Below are 27,240 nucleotides of genomic sequence, written 5' to 3'. Positions count from 1 at the left end.
GAGGAGAGGAGAGGAGACTGTCTTCTGTCTGGGAACATAGGTCAAGGATTGTATTCTAGAAGGAAGGCAAATTTATGCTTTTGCTTGAGTAAATAAAAAATAGAAATCTGAATAAACATGATGTTAGGTGGTAATAATCCAGGCACTCATTTACCAGTCATGGAGGAATAACACAAATGGAACAAAGAAATATGAAGTACTTGAACCAATTGGTTGAACGGACAAAAGGCATGGTCCCTACAGTATGTCAAGAACAACATTTATGAAAACAGCTGAACTGGCCGTTCTTAATGACATCCAATTTGCTTCAGCCTGGATCTAACAAAGGTGAATGTGCTGTCTAAAACTAAATGGGAAAAATGGGGTGGAATGAACAAACACTAAACCCACACTTAGAATTTCTTAATTGAATATTTCACAGACTCCCAAGAATCTTCAATTTGGAATATTCTGGATTCTGAATCCAAAGCCCAATGATTTAGAGAATCTCCTTCTAGTGAAGGAGACTAAACAGGAAAGAGATGTTTTGACACCTAGCTACGCTGTTTACTCTTACAGAGGTTTTGTTATGTAAATCAAAGTTGTTTTGTTTTTTTTTTCTAAGACCCCGAGTCTAATCACTATTCGAATCACTTCAGCATCTTCGCTTAACGTTTGCTAATATTTTAAATCGGGATTGAAATGATATTTAAGTCCCTCCAATGGAAACCAAGGAAGTCATTTCTAGAGACACTGTGTAGCCCCAAATATACATTTATGACAAATACTGCCGGATGAACTCTACGCCACAAACACCCACTTTACAATCCCAGACAAGGTAATCACCCGCTTTGTACAAAATGAAATTACACGAGACACTGTGCCTTCAAGTTGGAAAACATACGTGTCCTTGTTTAATGTTTTTCTAGGAACAAAGCAATAATTATAACAAAGTTCAAGGTGCTCATTAATGGTGGACACATGAGTTTATTTCCAAATTTCTACTAATCATGAAGCCATTTAGGAAAAAAGGAAACAGGCCGTGTGCCCCAGTTGGATTTCGGACTGCCCAGAACCAGTGCTGACCTAAAGTCCAATCTTTGCAGGCCAAACTGCAGGATAATCTTTGCGCAGTGGTGTGCTAAACAATATATATGCTATAGATAAATAATATATTGCTTTGGCCAGGCTCAGGGTGTAGATGAGTGCATAGGAGACTCTTCAAACTCCACTCGCATGAACTTTCCTACTTTTAGGGTTATAGGAATGCAGACTTCACAGAGAGAATGGTAGATGCCAAGTTTCCAGTTTTATGAATCATCTGCAATAGATACATAACAAAGAACAGCATAACAGAAGCAGATACCCATCCAGAAATGTGCTGTGTGAATGCACTTTTAGAAACAGTATTTAGGACGTTTATAGAAAAATGTTGTTTTAATGGAATCACCTCTGAGAATTATCATCTCTCCAAGACCAAGGCTTAGAAACTCCCAACACTGGACTTCTTGAACTGCAGTTGACAGGAACAGAGGGTGAGAACAGTAGTTTCTGCCCTAAGGGTCCAGAGTACAGATGGCTTACTGCTTTCTTACTCCCATGTAATATTTGGGTTCACAAATGTTTTTACCAAAGCAGTACTGAGAACATTTAATTCCAAACCAGCTCACCAGATCAGACTGTTGACAAAGTATCAGGACAGTTTATATAAATGGAATTTCCAAACAATTATTCAAGTATAACAGGTGTGAAGAAGTGTTCGAATATAAGTGTCAGTTTAACAAATTGAACACACCTATGTAAGTAGCATCTAGTACTCAAATGAAGAAGTAGAACATTATTTTCCATACTACTTTCAGTGAAATATTAAAATTAATTTTACTTGAATTTTGAGTAGTAACTGAAGAGACATGGAAAGAAATACTGAACTTTAGAAAGAGATTTTTTGCTATAGAAAATATTAGTTCCTCAAGGATCTCCTCTAAGTCGAGAAAAAATAGTTCAAAAATTATTAAGATGTTAGTGTCTTCATTTTGTGAATGGCACAATTTGGTTTCAGATTTCATTGACTGACTCACTGCAATGAAAGTTGATTGGCTCTGCTACTCTATTCTCCCATCTTCCAATTTTGATCTTGCACTATTTTCACACTGTAGGTGTTTAAAATATTTATTCTGTTCTGCAAGCATCCTACCCACAGTTTAATCTTCCTTCTGTATTTCAATGGATTCAAGCTCACCATGAATCTCTTCGTCAGGGTTTCTTTGTTCCTGAGTTCTTTCTTTTGATCATTTTTTTTTGTTGTTGTTGGCAGAATTTTATCACTGAGTATTTTTTTTTCAAGAAAAGCTCTGAGTTCATGTTTGAGAATTCTGACTATTGTTCTTTCACTTGAGTTCTATAAGATTCTTGACTCACATAACCTTTTTTATAGTTTTGCTGTCTCCTGTTGTTGAATGTTTCTGTAAAGCTGGCCTGATTCTACCCTCCCCTGCAAACAACAACAACAACAAAAATAGTCCACAAGAGACATGTTTGGAAGCAGATATAACCCACAAGTCCCTGCAGCTATAGAAGGAAGACCTTAGTAAGAATAGGAAAAATAATAAACCATTGGGAAGATTTAAAAAAGGAACTTGCCAAGCAAAGGAAACAAAATTTGAACAACAGCAACAAAATACCAACCAAACAAACAACTAGAGAGTTAATAAATGGACTAGAAACAAAACAGGCATGACAGAATGTTAAATTACTGCCAGAGAGTGAAGGGTTCATTTTTTTTTTAAGATTTTTATTTATTTATTTGACAGAGAGAGACACAGCGAGAGAAGGAACACAAACAGGGGCGCAGGAGAGGGAGAAGCAGGCTTTCCTCCGAGCAGGGAGCCCGATGCGGGGCTCGATCCCAGAACCCCGGGATCATGACCTGAGCCAAAGGCAGATGCTTAACAACTGAGCCACCCACGTGCAGAGAGTGAAGGGTTCAGATCATCACAGAGAAAAGCCACAAAGAGTTAAAGGAAGTGTTGGGTCTAGACGGCAAAGACAACACATGAACGTAATGGATGTCACTGAAGTAGAGATCTCAATACGTGAAATAGAAAACAATTCAGACATGATATAGAAAATTGTTCTTAATTAAATGTGTTCATCTGTAGATTTAATAGGCACGCTGTATACCGGGTAAAATTGTTCAGAAAAGCTGACATTGAAAAACAAGCTAGTTATATGTTTCAACTTCAAGGAAGAAGGAAAAAAGTCTTCAAGTATCCAAGTAGGAAAAGAAGTCACCAGTGTAAAAACGTCCTGGAATTGTAAGAACTCCAGGAATAATGAAATTAGATGCCCCTATATGGTAGGTAAGCAAACCTATAATGAGTCTTGTGATTTTCTTATCTACCATACTCAAATTAAATGATTCATTTTCTATATAAAGTTCCCAAAGATAGAGAAATGCTGAGAACGTAACAAAAGGTAGTCTTCAGTATTTTCAAATTTTCCTGTGCTTTACTCCTCCTGGATTCAAAGCTAAAGAGGCTTTTTTTAAATGAGATTTGACAAAATGCTAACTCCAACATATTCAGACATGCCAGAACCTGGAGGCTTAAGGTTTGAGGCCAACAGACTCACTCCTGCCCTGTTCCTAGGTTTCAGCCTTCTCCCAACTAAATCTTCGTGACGGTGTTTCCTATAATGACAAGGACAATGAGATTACTCCCCCCTCCCAATTTTAACTCAGAATACTGTGATGCTATTTCTGCCACATTTGTACCATGTGACAGTGGTTTCTCCATAGCAGATGACAAAAAATACCTTGCTTCCTGACCCCGTAAGAAAAAAACCAGCCATTAAATTGGGACTTGAGCAAGGCATTTAGCAAGGTCACTCATAATATTCTGTAGTCAAGAAAAAATTTTATGTAGGCTAGATGATTGTACAATTAACATGATTCATAGCTGGCTGAAACAACATACGCCAAAAGGTGCTAATTAATGGACTGATATCAAGCTGAAGGAGCTTTCCAAATGTTCCACAGCACTTTGCCCTTTACTGAGTGCTGCCTTTTGCCTATTATCAATAACATGGTTGAATATATACAATAGTTATCACATGTATGGGTAAGATCTGAATACATTAGAGCAAAAAATTAGGACCTAAAATATTGAAACCGGTTGGAGTAATGAGCCAAATCTAATGAGATAAAGTTTTAAGTAAGATACATATAAAATTCCGTGCTTCGGTCCAAAAAGATCTGCCCTGCTCAAGAATGGGATACACGAGATTTTGTTAACCAGCAACATATGGAGGTAGCTGTTAAAATAAGTCCATTAGGGCACCTGGGTCGCTCAGATGGTTAAGCGTCTGCCTTCGGCTCAGGTCATGATCCCAGGTCCTGGGATGGAGTCCCGCATCGAGCTCCCTGATCAGCAGGGAGCCTGCTTCTCCCTCTGCCTCTCTCTCTCTCTCTCTCTCTCTCTCTCTCTCTCTCTCTCTGTCTCTTATGAATAAATAAATAAAATATTTTAAAAAAAGAAGTCCATTAAATGTTAGGCGGCATTGTAAGGAAATAGGTATTTGTTGGATAGTGTAGAAGGAACATTAGTTCTGGCAGCAGAGAACTAGGTCAAATCCCAGTCCTGTTACTTTGGTCACTTAAACTCTCTGATCCTTACTTTCTTCTCAGGGTTGTTGTAAAGTTCAAATGCATTAGCATGTCTAAGTTCCAAGCACTTATGTGCAATAGAGACGACCTAGAAAGTTACCACTGACAATAAAATAGGTGGCCCCGCCACTCCGTTTAGTCCTAGGAGATGGTGCTTGGGATGAATTCCAAGTGGCACACTTACAAGCACACCAGAGCTACTTGCAGAGACTGACCGGCATGGATGAGCACCTCAGAAGCGAACCTGAAGAGCCACGGTAGCAACTGGGGGTAGATGGCTGGAAGAAGATTCAAGGGAGACAGCGTTTCCCTTCAGATATGGGATGGTGTGCGGCGTGGCCTCCAGGAGGGCTCCAACGAGCGACAACTAGTACAAGCATGTGGGCCAGGGTGACTACTTGGTGGGGATGTTGGGAGTGATTTCAGTGTAAGTGGACAGTGGGAGGACATGCCCTTGAACAAGAGTATGATTGTCCTGTTTCTTGGACGCTTTGCATGAAGTGGTTCCTTCTAAGTTCCGCCTCAGAGTAGACCAGAATCTCCACTACCTTGGCTTGGGCTGGTTTCTAGCCTTACAATCAATTGCACCACCTGCTCTAGAACTCTAGGCTGAACCTCTTCTCCAATCTGCCTTCTCTTTGCCTAGTTGACTCTTGCTCTCTCTTTTGTTTACGGATTTCTGGCCATTTAAAATGCCACCATTCCCAACTCTTCAAAGGACACAGTGGAAGGGGTAATTTGTGGACACTTTGTGGGAAACGGGCCAGCAACGCATGATTTCCTGGTTGCTGAGGTTAGGAGGTAAAGTGCGAATTAAGAACCGGAACTTCAGAGCTCCAGAGTCGGAGCTGTGGACCAAGAAGCTGGGGTGGGCGCCAGACCCCAGACAAAGCTTTTACACACTTCAGCGTCTTGGAGAGGAAGCAGAGGCCCAGGGGCCGCTAGCCTTGAGCTTGTTGGCCTACACTAAGTACTCAAAAGTTGTTTGCTCCCGGACGACTTACTTTGTTTTCCGGAGGCAAAATGAAGCCTGGGCAGGTGGCTCAGCATCTCCAGCCAGTTACAGATCTCGACTTGGGAGAGTGCCTGGGGCAACCAGAGAGGCTGGCCGCCTTGGGCCAGGCCAGGGCCCGCCCCGCTCCCTTCCCAAGTGACCCCAGGGAACCATTTTTTTTTTTTCCCAGCAGCGAGTGAGGGAAAATTGACTGCGCGCCAGTTGCCAGGGACGCGGCCGCCAGTTCGGCGCGGCTGGGGTGAAAGAGGACTCTGGGGGGAGGGGGCTGTGGCTTCTGACTGGCTGGGGCGCGAAGGCTTATTTGCATAACATTCTCAGACGGCACCTGATTGGCTGAAGCTGGAGGGGCGGTGGTGGGGTGATTCGAAGGGCCCGGAGCACTGGCCCCGGGGACTTTTTCGTTCCGGAGTTACTCGGTGGGCGTGAGTTGTTGCGCTGGCACCCGGGAGCTGAGGAGGCCCGGGTTGGGAAGTTTTGCAGGCAGGTGCACGAGCCATCTCTCTCTTAAAGTATTTAAGAAATGTGAAAGAACAGGGATCGGAATCAAGAACTGGAGAATGGAGAGGGACCTCGAGACCAGAGGAAGGAAGGAATCGGATGGGGGGGGGATGGGTGGAGGCCAAAAAGAAGGCTTTAGGAGCTTTCTTCCAACCTGGGCCTTTTTGCTGGGATCCCTTTGCTAGATCCCTTGGAGTTCCGTTTTCTGCGAGTTATTATCACACCTTGTTGGAACTGGGACGAAGACAAAAAGAGGCGGGATTCCAGCTTTTAATTAACTCAATCTGAATACCAAGTTTTCATCCAGAGGCATACGTACTTAAAATATCAAGAGGATCTGTAATGCGGGACAAATATGTTTTAATTAACGAGAGGATCACCTACTGGAAACTGGATGTGTGTTTTTCTCGAGTTGTCCTCTTGCAGTGCTCTTTGTGTCTCATTGGTTGTAAAGATTTAAAATCGATCTGGACCGCTTTTGTACTCCACTGCTGCCTAAGCACTAGGGGAAAGGGTCTGTGGCTCATCATAGCACATTTACGCGTTTTTAAAGTTTCTGATTCTTCACATAAACACCTCTTGGCTATGATGAGGTCCTTCAGTAAGTACAATTAATCTTTGGAAAGTAGCTTCTAATTTACATAATTCTTACATCCACTATCTTATTTAACCTTAACCAAAATTGGGTATAGCCCCTGGGAGAAGCTCCATTTTATTTATAAGGAAACTGACTGTGGGAAAGTTTCTAAGTCTCTGTGGGTGCAAATGGGAGAATGAGATTATCTTCATGCTTCAAATTCATATAATGATACTTTGTCCAACATTTTTCTTTCCATTGATTCCCCAAAGACTGATAGGTGAGCAGATAGCATTATCCCAGTTTTATCAACAGGAAAACATGGGCTATGATCTTGCAGAGCTAAAAAGGCCTGGAACTGGAGGTCCCCAGGTTAGATTCTGTCTCCAGAGGTCCACAGGTCAGTCCTCATTGCACCAAGTCTGATTGTTTGCTGTGGAAAAAATTTAAATATACACCGTTGAAGTGAAAGAAAGAGGGAAAGAAATAAACTCCTTTATTAGGTGTCTCTCTCTTCTTTTGGCACTTTTTTATCCTGTGAGAAGACACTATAGTAAAAGCACCCCTGAAAGGTTTTAGGGAAAAGCAATTTAAAATTAGAAACTTGAGTCTTATTGAGTTATCTGTAGTACTGTTGGAGAAGATGGGCCAGTGAAGGGACATGACAAGGGAAGTGAGATGGTGAAACAAAAATAAATGAAAGCAGGCTGTGGTCTGGAGTCCCAAAGTGAAATTTAAGGTGCCACGCTCTTAAAAATTAAATTCAAAGATTCAGTACATGACTTTGGCCCTATTCAATGACCCTGTGTTTTAAGAACTATCTTTGGAAAGGAACATTTCAAACTCCACCCCCCACCACCACCAAAAAAAAAAAAAAAATTACTGCATGCCTCCCAGCTTTTCTGTTAAATGATGAAAGACACCCAACACCGGGCCTAACTACAGTCACCTTCTCCTGGCCCTTTGGAAGCCGAAAGGCCACATGGCCAGGGCTCACCAGCATCTCTGAGTAGCGGGACTTGGACAAAAGTCAGGAATTTGGCTACTTCTCCCCATTGGCACATCTGATCTCTTGGGAAAACGCGCAGATCAGACGGTGGGTTGCTCTTCATCCCTGGCAGCAGCTGTTACAGAAAAGATTGAGAAAGACCCGGCCTGGATGGAGGCAAAAGGCTCCGAGGCTCCCCTCCCCCAGCAGCTGGCCAAGCTCAGGGCCACGGCGGGAACACCACGCGTCCACGTGCACCAGGCATGCCCAGCCACCCTTCTTACGTAAGAGCCCTGATACGGAGTTGCGGCTGCTGCTGGTCCCTTTTCCCCGACGGCTAATAATAAACGAGTTCGTAGTTTCTGCGCCACGGCACTATCGATTCAGGGTTGGGGGCTCCGTTTGCAACCAGGGTGCATTTCGGTCATCCCACTCCGGGAGCGTGTGCCTGGCCCACCCAAACCAGCAGGCCAGCCCGCCCTCTGGCCGGTCCGGACGCCGGCATCTTTACCCGCTCAGTGTCCGGCCCTCCCCCAACTGGCCTGCTCTGCTCTCGGGGCTGGCGGGGTGCGGCTGCTCCCTCCCTCCTCTGCCCTGCCCTGCCCTGCCGGGCCCGGGGCGGCCCGGCCAGGGCGCCCTCCCTCCGCCCGGGTATCAGGCGAGAGGCGGAGCTGGCCCGGCGCGCCCCGCCCTCGCTGTAGAAGGGGCCAGGAGAGTGTTACTCGCGGTCATCCCGGCCTGGGCCTTTTATCTTGGCGCTGCCGGGGAGGCGGGAGGAGGAGACACCGGGGGTGGCCCTTGAGCGCCGGCGACACCTTTCCGGGGCTCTATAAATTGAGCACCTGGGATGGGTAGGGGGCCGACGCCACCCCAGCCGCCCGCAGTCACAGTCCGGCCACTGACCGCAGCAGCGCCCGCAGGCAGCCGCCGCCAGCAGCGGGAACGCTGACCTACCCAGCAGCAGGGGACCTCGAGGCGCAGCAGGAGGTGAGTGCCCCCGCCCCATCTCTGCCCGGTCAGCATGGGTGCTGGGACTCAGGCTTTTCCGAGGGAGACGGGGGCGGGGAGCACCCCTTCCTTCTCTCCGCGGCCTCGGCGGGCGAGGAGGTGGGACCGCGGGGCTGCGGGGGGAAGCGCAGGGTTGCGGGAGCCCGCGGGTCGCCGTCCCGGGGGAGTCGGCACCGGCGAGGGCGCTGTGCGCGGGCGGGGCCGCCGGACACCCCCGCCGTGTGAGTAATCGCTTTCGTTCCCGTCCCCCCAGGCAGGCCCGGGCTCGACCCCGCGGACCACGCGCCGCCATCGCGAGCTTCCGGGCGCCCAAGCTCTGAGCAGCCGCGGGTCCCGCAGGGCCCGGCCGCGAGCGAGACGAGAGTTGGAGAGGGCGGAGCAGGAGCCGGGAATCCCGGCGCTCCGGCTCTAGCCAGGCCCCCAGCGCGGGCCTCGGAGAGCGCGTGAGGGCGGGCAGCCCGTCGCCCCAGCCGGCCACCCCGTGCCCCTGCGTCCTGGTGCCCCGGCGCCCGCGCGGCCACCATGATGCAGATCTGCGACACCTACAACCAGAAGCACTCGCTCTTTAACGCCATGAACCGCTTCATCGGCGCGGTGAACAACATGGACCAGACGGTGATGGTGCCCAGCCTGCTGCGCGACGTGCCCCTGGCCGAGCCCGGGCTGGACAACGACGTCGGCGTGGAGGTGGGCGGCAGTGGCGGCTGCCTGGAGGAGCGCACGACCCCGGCCCCCGGCCCGGGCAGCGCCAACGGCAGCTTTTTCGCGCCTTCCCGGGACATGTACAGCCACTACGTGCTGCTCAAGTCCATCCGCAACGACATCGAGTGGGGGGTCCTGCACCAGCCGCCGCCGCCGGCGGGGAGCGAGGAGGGCAACGCCTGGAAGTCCAAGGACATCCTGGTGGACCTGAGCCACCTAGAGGGCGCGGAAGCCGGCGAGGAGGACCTGGAACAGCAGTTCCACTACCACCTACGCGGGCTGCACACTGTGCTCTCCAAACTCACGCGTAAAGCCAACATCCTCACCAACAGATACAAGCAGGAGATCGGCTTCAGCAATTGGGGCCACTGAGGCGGGACGCCCGCGGCTGCCCAGCACCCTTCCTGGCCCCATCTCTCACCTTCTTTCTCTCAAAGCTATTTTCTTTCTGGCTGTAGGGCGCGATGGGCGATGGGCGGACTGCAAAGTTGGGGGGGGGCTGCGTACGTGCAGGGGGCGCGGCGGGGCTGCCTGGAGGAAGGGACCTCTTTGCGAAGAACAGAGGAAAGTGGTGGCGGGAGTCAGGGTTGGGGCCTCCTCCCCCTCTCCCGCAGTGGAGGGGGGGGGCTGTGTTCTACGAGGGTGGGAATGGGACTGGGCTGACGCCCTGCATTCAGCCTGTGCCTTTCCTGGAGTTTCTTTTCTGTTCTTTCTGGAGGAGATGAGTCGAGAAGGGGCCATGCCGGGGCGCGGCGCTGGGTTGCCACACTTGGGAGCGGCGCCCGGAGTTGGGCGCTGGGGAAGGCGGGGCGCGCAGCCTCCTACCGTCCTGCCATTGGGCTGGTGGAGGCCGCAGCGTTGCTAGGATTGCATCAGTTTTCCTGTTTGCACTATTTCTTTTTGTAACAGTGGCCCTGTCTTAAAGTATTTCCAATCCCCTCCTTGCTCTGAAACTTCGTCGATTCCATTGTGATAAGCGCACAAACAGCACTGTCTGTCGGTAACCGGTACTACGAGATTAATGATTTTCTGTTACACTGTGTAGTTGTCCTGTGGCACCTCTACCCCAGCCCTTTCACGCCCTCCCTGCCCCCACCCCAGTGTGTGGAAGCTGGCGCCGTGCCAGCTCGTACGAAGCTTGCCACTCAGCCAGTGAAAATAATAATGTTATTATGAGAAAGTGGACTTATCCGAAATGGAACCAACTGACATTCTATCCGTGGTGTAGATGGAATGATGAAGGGTTCCACTGTGTGTCCTATGTCTTAAATTTATTTAAAACTTTTTTAATCCAGATGTAGACTATATTCTAAAATTAAAAAAAAGCAAATGTGTTAACGAGACTCGGCAAAAGTTTGTTGCTTTTTAATCTGTCCATGAATGGCCTAGCTAAGTGAAATAAAAATAAATTCAATTGCTCTTTATTTATTTATTTATTTATTTTTTTAGCAAAAGAAAATGTTATTTCCTCTCTGGTATTTCAAAGTGGTGGATAATCATCTCCATAAGGATCCGGGTTTGTTTGGGATGTAGCTACCAACGAGATTCACTACCAAGCTTTTTATTAGTAAGTCAGTACCCGGTAGGCCCACACACCTCAACAAAAATTCGTAGATCACCAAAGTCATCTGGGAAGGTACATATATTTTTCAACCCCCTTGGCCAGGTTTTCACAGTGCTTGATTAACATTCTGAACTTTTTAAGAAGCCCAAGCACACACTGAAGTGTTTTTTGAGGCAGAAAAACTCATTTTAGGGGCAGAAATTTCACTTGGCTACTGAGAAGTGAAAAATCAGAAAAGAAACTCCGGCTAATACTAGTGCATGCGCCTTGCAGGTCTTTACTTAAAAAGACTCTCAGGTGGATCTTAGGAGATACTGAAACGTGTTATAATGTGTGCCGGGGCCTCTTTCCTTAGTTCCCAGGGAACTGCTAAGTTTTGTTAGGCAGTGCCCAGCAATGCTTCCGGTTTTTCGGTAAGCCAGCGTGCACCTGTGGACAGCAGCACCTGTGGACGGCAGATTGGAGCCAAGCTGTAGCAGGGCCCTTGGGAACACTCCTTAGATGCCATTAGGATGCTTTCCTGGGAGGGTGCTCTGCATTTTCTTTCTTTCATTATTTGTTCAGGGGGAAGTAGTGTTGGATCAACTTCAGTTTTTAATCTTGAAGTCATGACACATCTCTCAGCTCCTAGAGCTTGAATTTAAAATACATATAATTTTGCAGTCCCAAAAATAAATAAATAAATTAAAAGCAAAACGTTTTTTGGTGGTGTGGGCAGCTCAAGTCCATTATCAGCTTTTAGCAGCAGTGAAAAAATGGGGAAGTGTCAAGACTGGGGTGCCTGCCTTTGCCAGAGAAAGTTAATCATTGATATATAAAGATAAGGAGAACAACACCAAAAGTAAGGTATACAACCTCTTGCTTTGTATTCCCTTTAAAATAGCAAAGTGTAAACAACAAAGAAGGGAAACTGCAGAGGCCACGCGGTGGAAAGAAACACCCAAGACTTTGGAGCCAGAAAGTGGTGTGTTCAAATCCTCTTGTTACGACTTACTAACTAGGAGTATTCAACCATCCACGCTTGTTGCCACATTTGAAAGTAGGCATAATAACTACAATGCTTTCTTCGTGGAGCTGCAGTGAGGGTTACATGAGCTGACATATATAGAATGATGCTTGGGAGTTTCTTCAGGCACTACTGAAAAGGGGCCTTACAGGTTTCTCTCTTGCTCTAAATGTTGGTTCATGTCTCCGTTGACCCCCTTGCCTCTCTCCAGGAACATATGAAGCATGGAATGCATAATTTCAGTTCCATCCTTGAAACAGCAGCTCAACTATTTCCATCCTCAAAATCTCAAGGGAGAACCTGAACTCAAAAGCAAAAAGTCATAGTTTGAGCAGATAATTTGCAGGAGTTTTAGGAGATGCTAACTGCAAGCTGTTTTCAGGATGTTCTTGCGGTATACAGAATACAGATAGCAAAACCTAAACTGTACATGGTTACCAATTTTAACTGCATTTTGGGAAACATTCCTTCATGTAAGGTTATTTTTATACATAAATAATGATTCTGACCTAGGAGTAATAACAAGCACTGTTAAAGAGGATTGGGTTTTTTTTTTTTTTTTTTTATGAACCTGTGAGGTTTCCCAGCCCCTCAAAGTACTAGCCCACAGATAGTAACTACTGTTTTATTCAAGATCAGTTTATGAGACAAAACAAGGGCAAATCATGAAAACTTTAAACATGTGGACTCTTGGATTGGTCTCTTAAAATTAATTATTAGTCTTCAAAATTTCAAGCTTAAAAATAAAATAAAATTTCAAGCTTTATGTAATTTCTGTTCGAGGCTACATTGCTTTAATTAATGAGATAATTTAAACTTAAAGTTATTTATTTTTTTCTTTTAAGGTCGGGTCCGATTGTTTTTCTTTTTCTTTTTTTTTTAAGTAACTCAGGGAAATTACAGAAGGCTGTTCTTGAGTTCCTCTAAACACTTTATTACAACTCCAGTTAGTTCATTTGGAGCTGTGTAGACCTTTCAGACCGACCTGGTCAAACTTCTCATGTTATTTAAAATTTGGCTTAAAATCAGAGGTAAAGGGATGAGTGACTATTTTCAGAAGGTCTTTCCTGAGGAAGCTCAAAGTACTGGACAGATTTTAAAAGTTGCAAAGACTGGGTGGCACCTCCCTCAAAGAGCTCTTAAGGTTGTGTCAAAGAGCTCATGGGTGCCTGAAGGTGCCCATCTCCGTGGAGGCTTGTGACCAAAGGGAAGGCACGGCTAGATGAACCAGGCAAAACGGAACAGCTTAGAATGGAATTGATTACCCTCCAGATATTTACATTTGATGCGATTTTCTACATCAAAACTGCACACCGAAGCCTTTGAGAAGGGCTGCTTTTGCCTCTAAAAACCAGCTTTCTGCTTTGCTCACATGGGGTTTTTTCATGTTGTACATTTACACAGTGTTCCTTAGTGGTCTGGCCTCATTTACTCTTTCTCTGAACCTGAACTCAATTGTTAGAAAGCAGCTGGGATTATTATTGTTTGGACCGACTTGAAAACTAGCCCACTGTTAACAATTTTTTAAAAAAATGAAAGTTATTGTCGTTTGCATATGCCCCATAGATTCCCCTTATTTGTAGTTGCCAAACAAAATTCACTGGGGCATCGTGTCTCCCCTCTGCCTCCGGCCCCCCGCCTTCTCCCCCTTAGTCTCTGGTTCTCCTTGCAAATTGGACACAGTTCTGGTGGACTGAGGCCTCAAATCTTAGAGTCTACCTTTTTCTAAAGGAAACTATCTTTTTTATGGGACGTCTAGTACATTGATACCAATCATTACATCCTTGTTTGATTTATTTGGAAGAGTTTTGAATGAAATAATGACAGAGGGGATGTTTTCTCTAAAAATTTAGAGGCGATTTTTACCCTCAGCAGATAAAAAAAATCTGGACCAGAGGTTCACAAAAACTTTAAGCATGTAGACTATTGGATTGGTCTCTTAAAATTCATTATTAGTCTTTTTTAAATTTCAAGCTTAAAAATAAAATAAAATTTCAAGCTTTATGTAGTTTCTGATCGAGGCTAAATTGCTTTAATTAGCAAGATAATTTAAATTTAAAGTTATTTATTTTTTCTTTTAAGGTCAGGTCCGAATTTTTTTTTTTTTTTTTTTTTTTTTTTTTTTTAATTCAGGGAAATTTGACGGGTGTTCTTGAGTTCCTCTAAACATTTTATTACATCTCCAGTTAGTTCATTTGGAACTGTGTAGAACTTTCTGGTAAGTGGTGGAGATAATGATAGTCTATTACCAATAACCATTTCTGTATCTGGAAGCCAATACCATTCTTTGCCTTATGCAACGAGGGCTCCTTTCCTGGGTCCCCCACTTTCGAGGGCCCCCCATGATTCCTGTAAGGCCTTGTGACCCCCCTGGGGCAAGGAGTCCTCAGAGCCAAGGGAATGCCCAGAGCTTGTGCCCCTACTTCTAGACCACACTTGGGTACCTGGATTCCCAGAGTTCCTTGTCCAAATGTCTCTCACCCCCTTCAGGGGACTTCCTAGACATTGGCCCTGAGTTTATTCTCCCGGTGGTGGACATGCTTGGATGGTGGACAGGGCTTGGATGCAAACTGGGTTGTCCAGAGATGGAGCTTGGGGAAGAAGATAAGGGGATGGAGTGGAGATGGGAGGTCCCCTCTGGGTTTCAGGAGGGACAAAGGGTTTGGAAGTCTGCAGAAAGGAAATTAAGAGGTGAAAGCAGCTCAAGCCTTAAGATCTCTTCCAGCATTGGCAAATGAGGATTCTAGCATTTTCCTTTGTGTTTCCCACATTCCTCAGGAGCCTCCCTGCTCCACTGAAAGAATGTTATTTAATTAATGAAATGTTGGTTAAGGAGAAGGAAAACCACATCTGTACACAGAGCTTTTCCAGCTGCTTGCTATTCAGGGCTTGAATGGAGGTGATTATAGCAAATACCCAAACTGATATGCCTTCTGCCTTCCGTAAAACCACGCAGATTTCGCCTCCTCGAATTTTCTTTCATCTATTTGTTGTTGTTGTTGTTGTTGTTGTTTTAATTACTGAGTTGGCTGTTTTCTTGTTAGTGTCAAAAGTCTTGGTCAAGTTAAAGCACAAAACTAATAGTTGTGTGCATCGGTCTAAACAAGGCCCGCTAAAACCACAACTGTCTCATCAGTCCTTCCTGTTTTGGCATTCTCTATATTAAGAGGAACGTTTTTGTTTTGCCTTTTTTTTGTACCTTCCCATAATTTTTCTTCTATTTTTATTACTTCTTTGTCTATTGTTTCAGAATGCTTTGCCTAGCAGTTTTAAAACCTATCTACCTTCAAAAACTCCGAACTGGTAAGAATTTTGATTGGAGAAAGTTTTTATCATTTAGTTGAGACCGGGTCATTGAAGGTAACTTTCTGACCTTGAGCTGTCTAGAGAAAGTGCTTTCCAAAACAGCAGATAAGACCGAGAAAATACTAGCAAAACACAGAGCCCAGTTCTTTATTTTAGCTAAATAAACAATGTTGGGGGTGGGGCGTTTTCGAGACTCTTCTTTTACTTTTGAATACCAGTCTTACTACTGTTGATATGTGCACTTTTATCAACGAGCATTCAGTTAACAGGATGAAACCGAACATGATTCATTTGATGTTTTCAAAGGTAGGAACTAACTTTGTAGTTTTTTTTTTCCTTTTGAATACCACACTGCTGAGGTAAAGAATGTTGTAGCTTGTGGGTGAGCTCAATAGGGCCAATTAAAACCTGACTACTCTTCCACCATGTTGAAATACCTGACAGAACTTGCTGAGTCCTTGGATAATGGCTTTTTTTTTTCCCTTTTTCTTCTTCTTCTTCTTCTGAGCAGACATCTAATTGAGGAGATTTCCTGTTTGGTAGTCAAGCAAAGATGAAAATGAAAGTACCGCATTGTTGGTTCTGACCAAGGTATTTAAAATTTTCCGGTTTTTCACAATGTGATGTTAATTTTAAGCCCTGCTATTTTGTTAATGAAACGTGTGCGTTGTGAAAGAACACGTATGTGTACCATAGCGGCCGAGGTATGTGCAGAATGCGAGGAGTGTAGTTAGTGTGTTTTGGTCATTCAAAACAAGGTGTAGTATTTTGTGACATCTAATTGACATTGCACCTTGTAACTCATCGATGCTTTGAGGGTACAATTTAGCTTCTGTTGTGATAAGTACTTGCTGACAGTTCCTTCATAGCTTAAATGTTTGGAGGGAAAGTGCCAGAAATTTAGATGTTTCACCCAAGTGTTGGGGGCTGGGAGGAATCTCGACACCCACAGCCCTTTCCAACCAGCGCATTTGGGAGCAGAGGAAAAGGCCTACTCCCTGGAGCCAGTTTAGCCTCAAGGAGAAAAAGGGAGGTGCTGAGACAAGCTGCCGAATTTCGTCTTTCCGAATTGACCAGATGTCACCCCTGGGTCGGCGTGATAAGGGCGGTGATGGAGAAAGACAAAGTGTGTTTCGGGACACTCCCACCCACTGGAAACCTGAGGAGCAGGGAAGTAATCCTTCTCTTCTTCTTCTTCTTTTTTTTTAATATTTTATTTATTTATTTGACAGAGAGAGACACAGCGAGAGAGGGAACACAAGCAGGGGGAGTGGGAGAGGGAGAAGCAGGCTTCCCGCGGAGCAGGGAGCCCGATGCGGGGCTCGATCCCAGGACCCTGGGACCATGACCTGAGCCGAAGGCAGATGCTTAACTGACTGTACCACCCAGGCGCCCCCAAAAGGGGCATTATGTAAGGGGGACAAATCGAATAAAAGGAAGAAGAGACTTTAAATGAAGAGAAGAAATGGAAACGTGGCAGAGAAGCTGTGGCAAACTGCATTTTCTAACAAAGGGTGCCATGTTCTTTCTGGCCCTAAATGCCCTTCCACCGCCTTGTCACCTTCCAGCAATTGGTAGACTCTCCCTCTCCTCACCTTGAATTTAGGTGGGGCTTTGTGGCTGCCTGGTTAAAATATACGTGGCCTTCACTTCCAAGGCCAGGCCACAAAGGGCAGCACATCCTCCTGTTGTGGGAGATACATGGTCTCTGGAGATGCTCGCCCTGGGAACCCGGTTGCAATGCTTCGATGAAGCCCGGGCCATGTGAAGAGGTCACATGCAGGTGTCCCAGCTGATGGCCTCAGCGAGGTCACCGCCCACAGCCAGCATCTCACTGCCAACCCTATGACCGGGCCTTCTACTGAGTCTAGCTCCCAGCCTTTGAGCCACTCTGGCCGACGCTGAGTGGAGCAGCGACAAGCTGTCCCCATTGAGTCCCGTCCAAATTTCAGACTTGCACACAAAATATTTTCATTCTTTGAAGCCACTATGTGGTGTGTTACCCAATAATGGATAATCGGAGCAGAGACCTTTATCCAAATTTCAGGAGATTGTAGAACTAAGTGAAAGCAATTGAAAGTAGAATGTAGGGTGTCTGGGTGGCTCAGTCGGTTAGGCGTCTGCCTTTGGTCATGATCCCAGGGTCCTGGAATCGAGTCCCACATCAGGGTCCCTGCTCGGCTGGGAGCCTGCGGCGGGAGCCTGCTTCTCCCTCTCCCTCTACCCCTCCTCCCCCGCTCATTCTCTCTCTCTCTCGCAAATACATAAAATCTTTAAAAAGAAGTCTAATGTAATTATATAAGACAGGGTCTGTTTTATCACATTTGCCTGAGTAACAGGTTCTAATACACCTAGAACCTTTGGAAATATTCCTCTGATGGCTGGTGTGGAGAAAAGAAGGATCCGAGGTAACATTTTACAGTTAAAGCTCAGCTTGGTAGGCAGAATCATGCACAACCCCAAAGATGGTTGTGTCCTAATCATCCAAACATGTGGATATATCTCCTTCCGTGGCAAGGGGGGAATAAAGGTTGCAACAGGAACGAAGGCTGCTAATCACCTGACCTTCAGAAAAGAAATTATCCTGGAGTATCCAGATGCGCCAATGTAATCCCAAGGGTCTTTAAAAATGGAAGTAGGAGACTGAGTCAGAGTCAGAGTCAGAGTGATGCAACATGAGGAAGTCGCAATTTGCCCCTGCTGGCTTTGGAGATGGAGAAAGGGGTCATGAGCCAAAAATCAGAGGCAGCTTCTAGAAGCTGGAAAAGGCAAGGAAACAGATTGTCCCGAGAGCCTCCAGAAAGCATGCAGCCCTGCCAACACACCTTGATTTTAGCCCAGCAAGACCTGTTTTAGACTTCTGATTTCCAGAGCTGGAAGATAATAATTTTGCATTGTTTTTATGTCACCAAGTTTGTTGGAATTTGCTCCAGAAGCAATAGGAAATGGAAACACCAGGCCTCTAGCATGTGGCCAGAAAACAAAAAGGTTAGACTCTTGACACTTAATGCATTCACTGTCTTGGGCCGGCTGGAATATAGAATTTCGAGCACAACAACTTGTTGAAAACAGTACTGAAAGGTTCTTTTCACCTTCTTTTGTGAAAGAGACTTTATTTTTCTTTTCAGCTCTACTCTTGGTGACGGTAGCTCTGCATAAACAGACAGGAGTCGTGGCGCTGCCACTGGGAACTTAAAGGGCTTACTTTAAATCTAGCAGCCTTCTTTATGATGTATTTTGTGGCTAAGATCCTGCGCTCTTGCTCTCTTCATTTTTATTTGTTCGATTCTCACTTCTTTCCCTTCTAGAACTGTTTTATGACATTCAGATGTAGCATTCATTCCTGCAGCCCCACACCTCATCATTAGTTCTGGTTTTTTTATTGAGATATAATTACATGCAATAAAATGTACCGTACCTAGTTTGAGTTTTGACAAATGCACACACCCGTGTAACTGATACCTCAGTAAAGGTACCCAGAGTTCCCATCACCCTATGAAGTACCCTCATGTTCCTTTCTGATCCTCCCCTCCCCCACAGCCTAGGCAACCACTCTCCTGAGTTCTATCCTCAGCTGCCATTTGGTCTGCTCTGGAACTTCCTATCAATGGAATCATGCGGTATCATCTGATCAATGCTCTTTGGGGTTCTGGCTTGGCGTCTTTTCTGCAAAATGGGGATACTACCTCACTGGATTAAAAGTAATAGCAACGAACTACCATTAGGCTCACACTCAGTTACTACTCTGACTGGTGCCAACCTCACGCACAATCTTGTTTTTTTCCTCACAAAGGCCCTGTGAAGTAAGTAATAATATTATTCTCATTTTACAGAAGAGTAGATTTGTATCAAAGACTGCTTGTTGTCTCCTAGTATCTTTTCTCTCCTTGTTTTCCCAATTTTAGCTGGGAACTTGGTCACCCCAAATAAAGCTATAATTCTCTTGCTTCCCTTGCAGCTAGAGGTGACCACATGACAGAGTTCAAACCAATGAGCTGAAAGCATTAAGTTTCATATATGACTTCTAGGAGGTGTTGTTAAAGGATGGGAGAGTACATTTGTTCCCTTCTTCTTGTCGTGAAATGGAGCAACTCGGGCTGGCTGGAGCTCCAGCAGCCATGTTGGATAATAAGGTGGCAGCGCTGTGTTTAGAAGAGCGGGGTAGGGGGAAAGGGACCTGGGTTTCTGCTCGTCATGGATGGCCTACCTCTGAACTTTGATCTCAAAAGCCAGAAATAAAGTGCTATTTTGTTTAAGTCACTGCCATTTCTGTTGCTCATGGCCAAATCTAATCCTAACTAATACTGAAACCAGGGTTTGAAGAATCTGTTATAAGGGAAGCCAAGTCTTCAAGATATGACAACAATTAAACCATAACTTGTAACGATCCTGAAGTAAGTGTTTGCTAGTGGTTAATTCAATATGTTGGCCAGGGAAAGGATAAAAATGAAACCCTTGGGGAAGGAGATACTTTTCTTTTACCTGATTTGTTCTTTAAGGCTTTATAAAACAATGCAACCACATTCTAGACTATTCTGACTATTTAATCTGTGATTTTTCCAGGCCCCTTTCCTTTTGTTTCCTTTTTTCTTCCTTCATTGACTTCATTGCTTATTAGTATATGCACTGATGAGAATTCACACCAGAAGCTTTAGATTCTTGTTAATAACTCTCATAAAGACTTTGAAAGCATAAACTCAACCTCAAAGCCATCATTCCTGAATTGGGGCCCACAGGGAGTGAGAAGGCAGATAAAGGAAATGGAATGTTTCCCAACCCCCCACCCCTCCCCAGTGCAGTGTTGGAAGGCAGAATAAACAGGAAGTGGGGTGTGGGGGGAGGAGTAGCTGGGAGAGAGACTCCAAAACAGTCTGCACCTGCTCCACACAAACTCAGAAGGAAAAAAGTTCTAAAACAAAAGGCCCAATCTCTCCCTTTCCCCCTCCCTTCCTTCTCTCTTTCCCTCCTTCTGGGTTAAGGTGCACTGGAATCAAGGGCAAGAGCTCAGATGCGTCTCCAGGAATTTCCAGTCTAACAGGAAAGACCAAATGTAGTAAACAATCCAGCAACACCGAGAGAGATAATGGAGTTAAGCAGGGCCCTGGGAACATGCAGGAGGAAGTTTACATGAAGTGATGCTTCCTTTGGTAAATATTGGGCACCTACTATGTGCCAGGTGTTGGGCTATGTGCTAAGTGATGTTAGTGAACATTGCACAGTCCCTGCCCTCCAATAAACAGACAAACAGGCAATTACCACACAGCTTCATAAGTGTGATGCTAGGTGGGTACACGGCATTCTGCGAGCTCAGAAGAGAGGCTCTTACCCAGGCCTGGGGTTGAGCACCAGTCCCTTGGACAGAGCGGCCTCTACAATGAGATCTGATGGAACAGTGTGGATTTGCCAGGGGAAATGCAGCTGGGATGGATTCTCTGGGGCTATGTCTGAGAGCCTGGCAGTGGGGATGGATGGAGGGTGAGAAATGAGGGTGATACTTAAGCAGAGGTCATATTATGAAGAGAGTTTTAGAGCATGCTTAGGATCTGCCTCCTGATACGATGCGCGGAGGACACATCGCTTCTGTGATCATTTTGTCCAACACACTCGAATCACATCCAGCCGTGAGGAAACCCCAGACAAATCCACATTGAGGGACATTCTACAAGATAGCTGGTTTATGCTTGTCACAAGTGTCAAGGTCATAACAGGCAAAGATGCAGGAACTGCTCCACAATAAAAGAGGTTGAAGGAACAGGATGACTGAACGCCGCATATGATCTGGGACTAGCTCCTGGCCCAGTAATGTCGACAACATCTATATCTACAACTATATCTCTTTTGTTATAAAGGACATCATTTGTTCAATTGGGAAAATTTAAATAAAGTCTATATACTGTCTTAGAGTCATGTTAATTTTCTGATTCTGATTATTGCATTGCAGTCATATGTTGTTATTCTCATTCCTAGGAAAATATACCCTGAAGCGTTTAGGGGGAGAGAGGCATTGTGTTTCCAATTTATTCTCAAATGATCCAGAAAAGAGAAAGAGAAGTAAAATGGGGTATCTGGGTAAAGGGTACATGGAAAGCTTTTGAACTATTCTTGCAACCTTTCTGTAAGTTTGAAATTATTTCAAAACAAAGAGTTAAAAGAACCCCCACACTTTAGCATTTGGACTTTATCTGAGGACAATAAGAAATGGTAAGCCATGGGAGGGTTTTGTGCTTTCAGATGAAGCCTCAGGGTGCAGTCCAGTGAATGGTTCAATCTGGGGTGGATTCATGACCATTTCAGAGTCTCCTGCAAGAATTCAGATGACCGGGGCGGGGGGCGGGGAGCGGGGGGGAGGTGCCTGGGTGGCTCAGTGGTTAAGCATCTGCCTTTGGCTCAGGTTGTGATCCCGGGTCCTGAGATCAAGTCCTGCTTCGGGCTCCCTGCTCAGTGGGGAGCCTGCTTCTCCCTCTGCCCCTCTCCCCTGCTGATGCTCTCTCTCAAACATACAACAGATAAAAAAAAAAGAATTCAGATGACCAGTGATGGTGGCCTCCAATAAAGCAATGGCAGTGGAGGACAGAAGTGGACAGATGAAGATTATCTAAGAAGTGGAAAGCAGAGGGTGTGGTTGCATGTTTTGAAGCTTATGGAGAGGGAGGAGTCAGGGATGACCTTTGGGATGAAGTGGTTCCGCATTGAGTTTGTAAGATAAGCATGAGAGGCAAAGGAGTAGATTTTAGGAGGAAGGGTTTCAGTTTTAGACCTCAACTACTAAGCCAGCCCTAGCTACATACAGCGTTCCTCGGCTCAGCGGGTGGGAACTCCATCCCTCCAGTTGCTCAGGCCCAAAACGTTGGAGGTACTCTTGACTCTTCTCTTTCTCTCATATGTCATATCCAGTGTGTCAGGAAGTCTGGTTGGCCTCTGTCTTCATAAAATACCAACTACCTGACCGCTTCTCACCACCTTTACTGACTGTGCTGGCCCAAGCCACTATGATACCCCATCTGGATTAGTAGGTAGCTTCTTGGCAGGTGTCTCTGCATCTATCCTATCTCTCTCTACAGTAGCCAGATGGATGCGATTGAAACAGAGCTCCTATCCTGTCACTCTTCTGATCCAAACATCCCAAGGACTCCTAATAACTCTCAGCGTAAAAGCCACCATCTTTCCAAAAGCCTTCACGACTCTGCACAGAATGGCCTCTCGTACTTCTCTGACCTTATTTCACCCTCTTCCCCTCGTGCACTCTGTTCCAGACATGCCAGCCACTTTGATTCTCCTTCAACTTGCAAGACATGCTCCGGCCGTTGGACCCCTCCCTCTTGCTGTCCTCTCTTTTGGAATGCTCTTTCCCCAGATACCAATGTAAGAGAAATTTCCGAAATGGCAAGGACTTAAATAAGAGAGTCATTTCTCTCTCTTGTATAAAGGAAATATGAAGGTGACGTGTTCAGGGATGCTCTTGTGACCCCATTGGAGGTGTTCTGCTGGGCCTGGGTGTGGAATGTATGTTTCGAGTTTCTCATATTTCCCATTTTCGTTTTTATTTCAGCATAGGGCACTGGTAATGCTTTTTGGCCACATGATATTATCTAGCGCGACTTGTACAAATAGCCCCAAGTGTGAGTGAAGCTTTGCTAAAGAGACAGAAAGGACTCAAAATGACAATAAATTACAGTAATATATTTTCTGAGGTGTAAACTTCTTTGTGAAAAGAATGCATATATAAATTTATCCGTTTTAACAAACCAGCAAGATCAAGGGGTTACAAGAGTTAAAAAAAAAAAAATTAAACACCAGGAGATCATTTCCCGGAATTTGACATATTCACAAAACCTTTTAAAAGTCAGGGTAGGCAAAATATACATATTATAATATCTCCCATAGAGAGAAGACCTTTAGGGATATGCTCCTGCTCGTCCCTACGTGGGTGACAGGAGGAAATGGATTTTTTATGATCTCTCTTTAAAATGATTGGCTTATTTCTTTTCTTTTCTTTTTTTTTAGTGTACATAAAACCCCACCCTTAAACCCAAGGCAGAACAAACAGCCAAGGGGTGATGCATAGCACTCAGTGAGGTGGTGGTTAAGGCGGGAAGACCCCCATGTGCCCTGGGTGACGCGGCCTGCAGCATTGCAGGGGTGGGGGGGCGCCCCTTCTTCGGCCAACTCCTGAGTTACCAAGAAATCCTGTTCTGACTTCCTACAAACAAAAGTTCCTTTGGGGGAGGTGTGGTGTGGGTTAGTAGCTTCCTATTTGTTCGAAGGGGTCTTGGCTAAGCAGGAGGAGGCTCCCCAGGTTTGTTCGGCTTAGAAACCCAGGGCACAATAATCAAACCAGAGCCAACACAAATGATTTTTCTAACATTCCAGCTCACATCAAGATTTCCCACGCCAGTACCTCTTTGGGGGACGACCGGGGAAAGGATCGGGAACTTTTCGTTGCAGAACACTGGGAAATAAGGATTGTTCCAAACTTTTCGGCCAACAGTGATAACGGACATTTGGCGAAACACTTAAAGGCGTGCTGCATACATAGCAAAAGAGGAAGGTAGAGGGTGGGGGCTTGGACACTTCACAGTAGAGAAATGGAACCAAGGAAGATGAGATAGCATGACCAGCGTGGAAGGTACCCCTGTTGAGGGCAAGGAGGCCATGAGGAGCAGGGCACAGCTGGTGGGGCACAAGCCTGCTGCTGGGGAGAGGGTGGGAGTCCACGTGCAAGGTCAGAGCCAAGGTCTGTGAGAAGAGAGGTCAGGAGGAGTTAATCTCAACATTTTTCCTCCCAGATGAAAACCACCTTTCAGAAAGGTAGAAATAAACATCTCAGTATCGTGTTTTGTAAGATCAAATGCATTCCCACCTCAGCAAGCTAATTCCTCCTCCAAAGATGTGTTTGTTAATCTGTAGAACAGCCTAATTCTCCAACATAATGCCTGCTAGGAGTTCTAGCCTTTTCTCCAGAAAGGTCAATTCCTTCCTAATGACTCTTCTTTCATGGAAACACACTAGTGTCTGAAGTGGGTTACGGAGTGCTGATGATCATTCCAAGATAAACTGACCATCTACATGTGTTGACTTAAACATTTTGCCAAAAGAAACCATTTCTTCTTTCCGTACAGAGAATAATCCTATTTAAAAAAGTAAGTTCTTATTTATGTTGGAAATGCCCTTTTCAAGGTGAGCCCATGACTCTGCATTCATGGATGCCATGTCTTGACAGTTCATGGCAACGTGAACATCACTGTCATATCAGAAAGAAACCCTGTGTTAAGTTTTACTTGTTGACTCAGGTGAAAATGGTACCTTTACATCAATGGCAGAGCAATTTATTAATTTTGGTCGTTTTAACAATACAATTATCTGTGCTCAGTCTGAACATTATGATTTTCAAAATACAGTTCATTTACAAATGCTTGCAGCTATTATATTTGAATTCTATTCAACGTTGAAAGGACATTGTCTTTTGTTTTTAAATCATGCAAATTTAAATGCAGAAAAATAGCCACTATGATATTCAAATCTGACATTTTAATCACCTACGTCAAAGAAGTCAAGGTTCCATTTTCATGGCAAATATAGCTTGCAGACCTTGTTGTTTCTTTGTATTTGTCCCTAGGGTGTATTAGGGGGTCTTACAAAATCTTCACACCCGGAGAGCTACTGGATTTCATACTATCAGGCTGACATCAGAAATGTCCCCTCCTGAGGGTTTTTCCCCCGTTGAAAAGCAGATGATTTTATAACCTTCAAATGCTCACCTGAATAATGGTTGTACCTTACTGAGGGATAGAGTGAGAAGAGACATACAAAACACTGAAAATCCAGATGTGAAAAGAGTAATGTGATGTATGGAGAAGTTGCCAAAATGGTAATCCTGAGTATATGAAAAGGAAACACCCAAGAGATGACCTTATTTGTCTCTTTGGAACAGAAGTGAAATGCCCTGCTAGGAGCCTGTTCTGACTACAGTTGTACCTCACGCTTCTCCTGATACTTACAGATTAAGGTGGCATCTACTCTCTTTAAAGTTAACTCCATTTGTATATACTGTTTTTCCCAAAGCAATTTCTTTCCATTTAAATAACCTCAGCTGCCCTTAAAAAGTCTTGCATGAGAATTAACTTACATATGATCCTTAAACACTCAGTAAACACTAAAGTGTCGTATGAGTGCTTAATCTTACAACAGGGGGACATAAGTCTACCTGAAAATAAAGATGTAAAAGGCAATGCTAAATTTCCATCAGATTGTAACTAAAAAAAAAAAATTAATGAAGACATTTTAGTATTATAATTCTTGTAAGGTGAGTAGTAACTCCATATAAGTCTTTAACAAATGCCTCTAGTCTAATGCTCCCCCCACCTCGATTACTTTGAAATGCGTGAAAACACTCTGATGAAGCAGTTGCTTATACAAATATCTGTGGTCTGTTATTTATGTGTGCATTGAAAACCAGACAATGGAATTCATGAAAGGTTAGAGCTGAAATGAACCTTTGAAATCCATCTAGTATATTTCCCCTTCATTAGTCTGTGACAGAGGTAAGATTCGAATTTAGGTCTCTCTACCTCTCCATCGTCATTTCATTCATTATAGAGTTCCTTATTGTCCCTCTTTAAATTATTTAGTTTTTGAGAAAATTAATGATTTTACCAATGCTCTTTTAAAATTTTATCTTTGGATATGAATGTCTAAAATTTGGGAGATATCACTTACCAGCTTCGATGGGAGAGTATGGGAAAGGATCATTTCATAATGCATATTATAAATCATTTTTAAGCCTAAGAAATAGCTCTCTGTGCCTCAAATTCAGGATGCTTATTAGCAAAGTAAGTCTTTACTTTGAACCTTTGGAAAGATTTCATTTTCATTTATGAACTCTGTAAACTTTTTCTTCTGTGATGGTCATGTTGAGTCCCTGTTTAAATCAAAGATTAAATCCCCAAACTCACTGTAGGAAAATAAATGTTCCAAGTTTTGGTTGTACAACTTTAAGAAAAATCTAAAGTTCTTTTTTGTTGTTGTCTCATTCAGATCATAATAAATATTTCATTCCCAATCTAATGGATTTGGCTTGGAGGTACCTTACATAGCCATATTGTGATGTTAGGGTTTGGTTTGTTTTAAAAATTTATAGCAATTCCAAGCAGAAGTTAGATCTGTTCTCACAACTGCCAATACCGCAGGCCATTTTCTATAAACATCTTCTCAAAAGAAAAAAAAATCAAACACACATTACCCAAAGAACCAGAGACACAGCTGTTTCTGGTTCTGATCTTGAGAGACAACAACTTTTGCTTGGCCAAGTGCAAGTGAGAAGGGGATTGATGAAGTCTGATCACCTATTCCAAGGAATTCTGCCTGGGGATGGAAGAAAACGGAAGAGGGTGTCTCTGACATCACTTACTTATTTTAATTCAAAACTTATTTCTGAGTGGAGATGAGAAAGCAGAAATAGTGAGAGAATCCATACAGTCCAAAATGAGATGAAGAGCCATTTATTTTGTCTTTCTTTTTTAACAATATAAGCCCTTTGAGTTAAATGTATACTTACCATATGACCTAGCAATTCCATTCTTCAGTATTCATCCAAGAGAACTAAAAACACATGCTCACACAAAGACTTCTACACAGTTTTCTTTTTATTCCTGAAACCCCCATACTGGAATCAACCCAAATGCCCGTTGATAAAGTATAGTAGAGCCGTACAATGGAATACCATTCAATAAAAAGGAACAAACTACTGATACACAAAACCACATGGATGAATCTCAACATTCTGCTGCGTGAAAGAAGCCAGAGACAGAGGAGAAATAAAGTCTTATTCCATCTATATGAAGTTCCAGAAGAAGCAAAACTACTCTACTGATGTAGAAAAACATCAGAATAGTTGTTTCTAGGGACAAGTAGTGGGATCTTGACTGCAAAGGAGCC

At 44.4% G+C, this 27,240-nt stretch overlaps 1 protein-coding gene and 1 long non-coding RNA gene across 2 annotated transcripts; both read left to right on the top strand.

Moving 5' to 3' along the window:
* The first annotated feature begins 8,401 nt into the window (after positions 1–8,401).
* Positions 8,402–10,854, top strand: MID1IP1 (MID1 interacting protein 1). The gene is made up of 2 exons (XM_025857717.2): positions 8,402–8,707; positions 8,982–10,854. Exon 2 carries the CDS (start codon positions 9,251–9,253, stop codon positions 9,800–9,802), a length of 552 nt encoding a protein of 183 aa, XP_025713502.1. The 5' UTR covers positions 8,402–8,707; positions 8,982–9,250; the 3' UTR covers positions 9,803–10,854.
* Positions 10,855–15,249: 4,395 nt separating this feature from the next.
* LOC141374314 (uncharacterized) lies at positions 15,250–16,534 on the top strand. Its single transcript, XR_012381092.1, has 3 exons — positions 15,250–15,303; positions 15,818–15,897; positions 16,384–16,534. It is a non-coding gene; the product is annotated as an uncharacterized lncRNA (long non-coding RNA).
* The last annotated feature ends 10,706 nt before the right edge of the window (positions 16,535–27,240 follow it).

The sequence above is a fragment of the Callorhinus ursinus genome, unplaced genomic scaffold, assembly GCF_003265705.2.
Source record: "Callorhinus ursinus isolate GAN/ISIS: 27379988/994484 unplaced genomic scaffold, GSC_fseal_2.0 scaffold16, whole genome shotgun sequence".
Lineage (NCBI taxonomy): Eukaryota > Metazoa > Chordata > Mammalia > Carnivora > Otariidae > Callorhinus > Callorhinus ursinus.
This window is presented reverse-complemented; position numbering and strand designations above follow the sequence as displayed.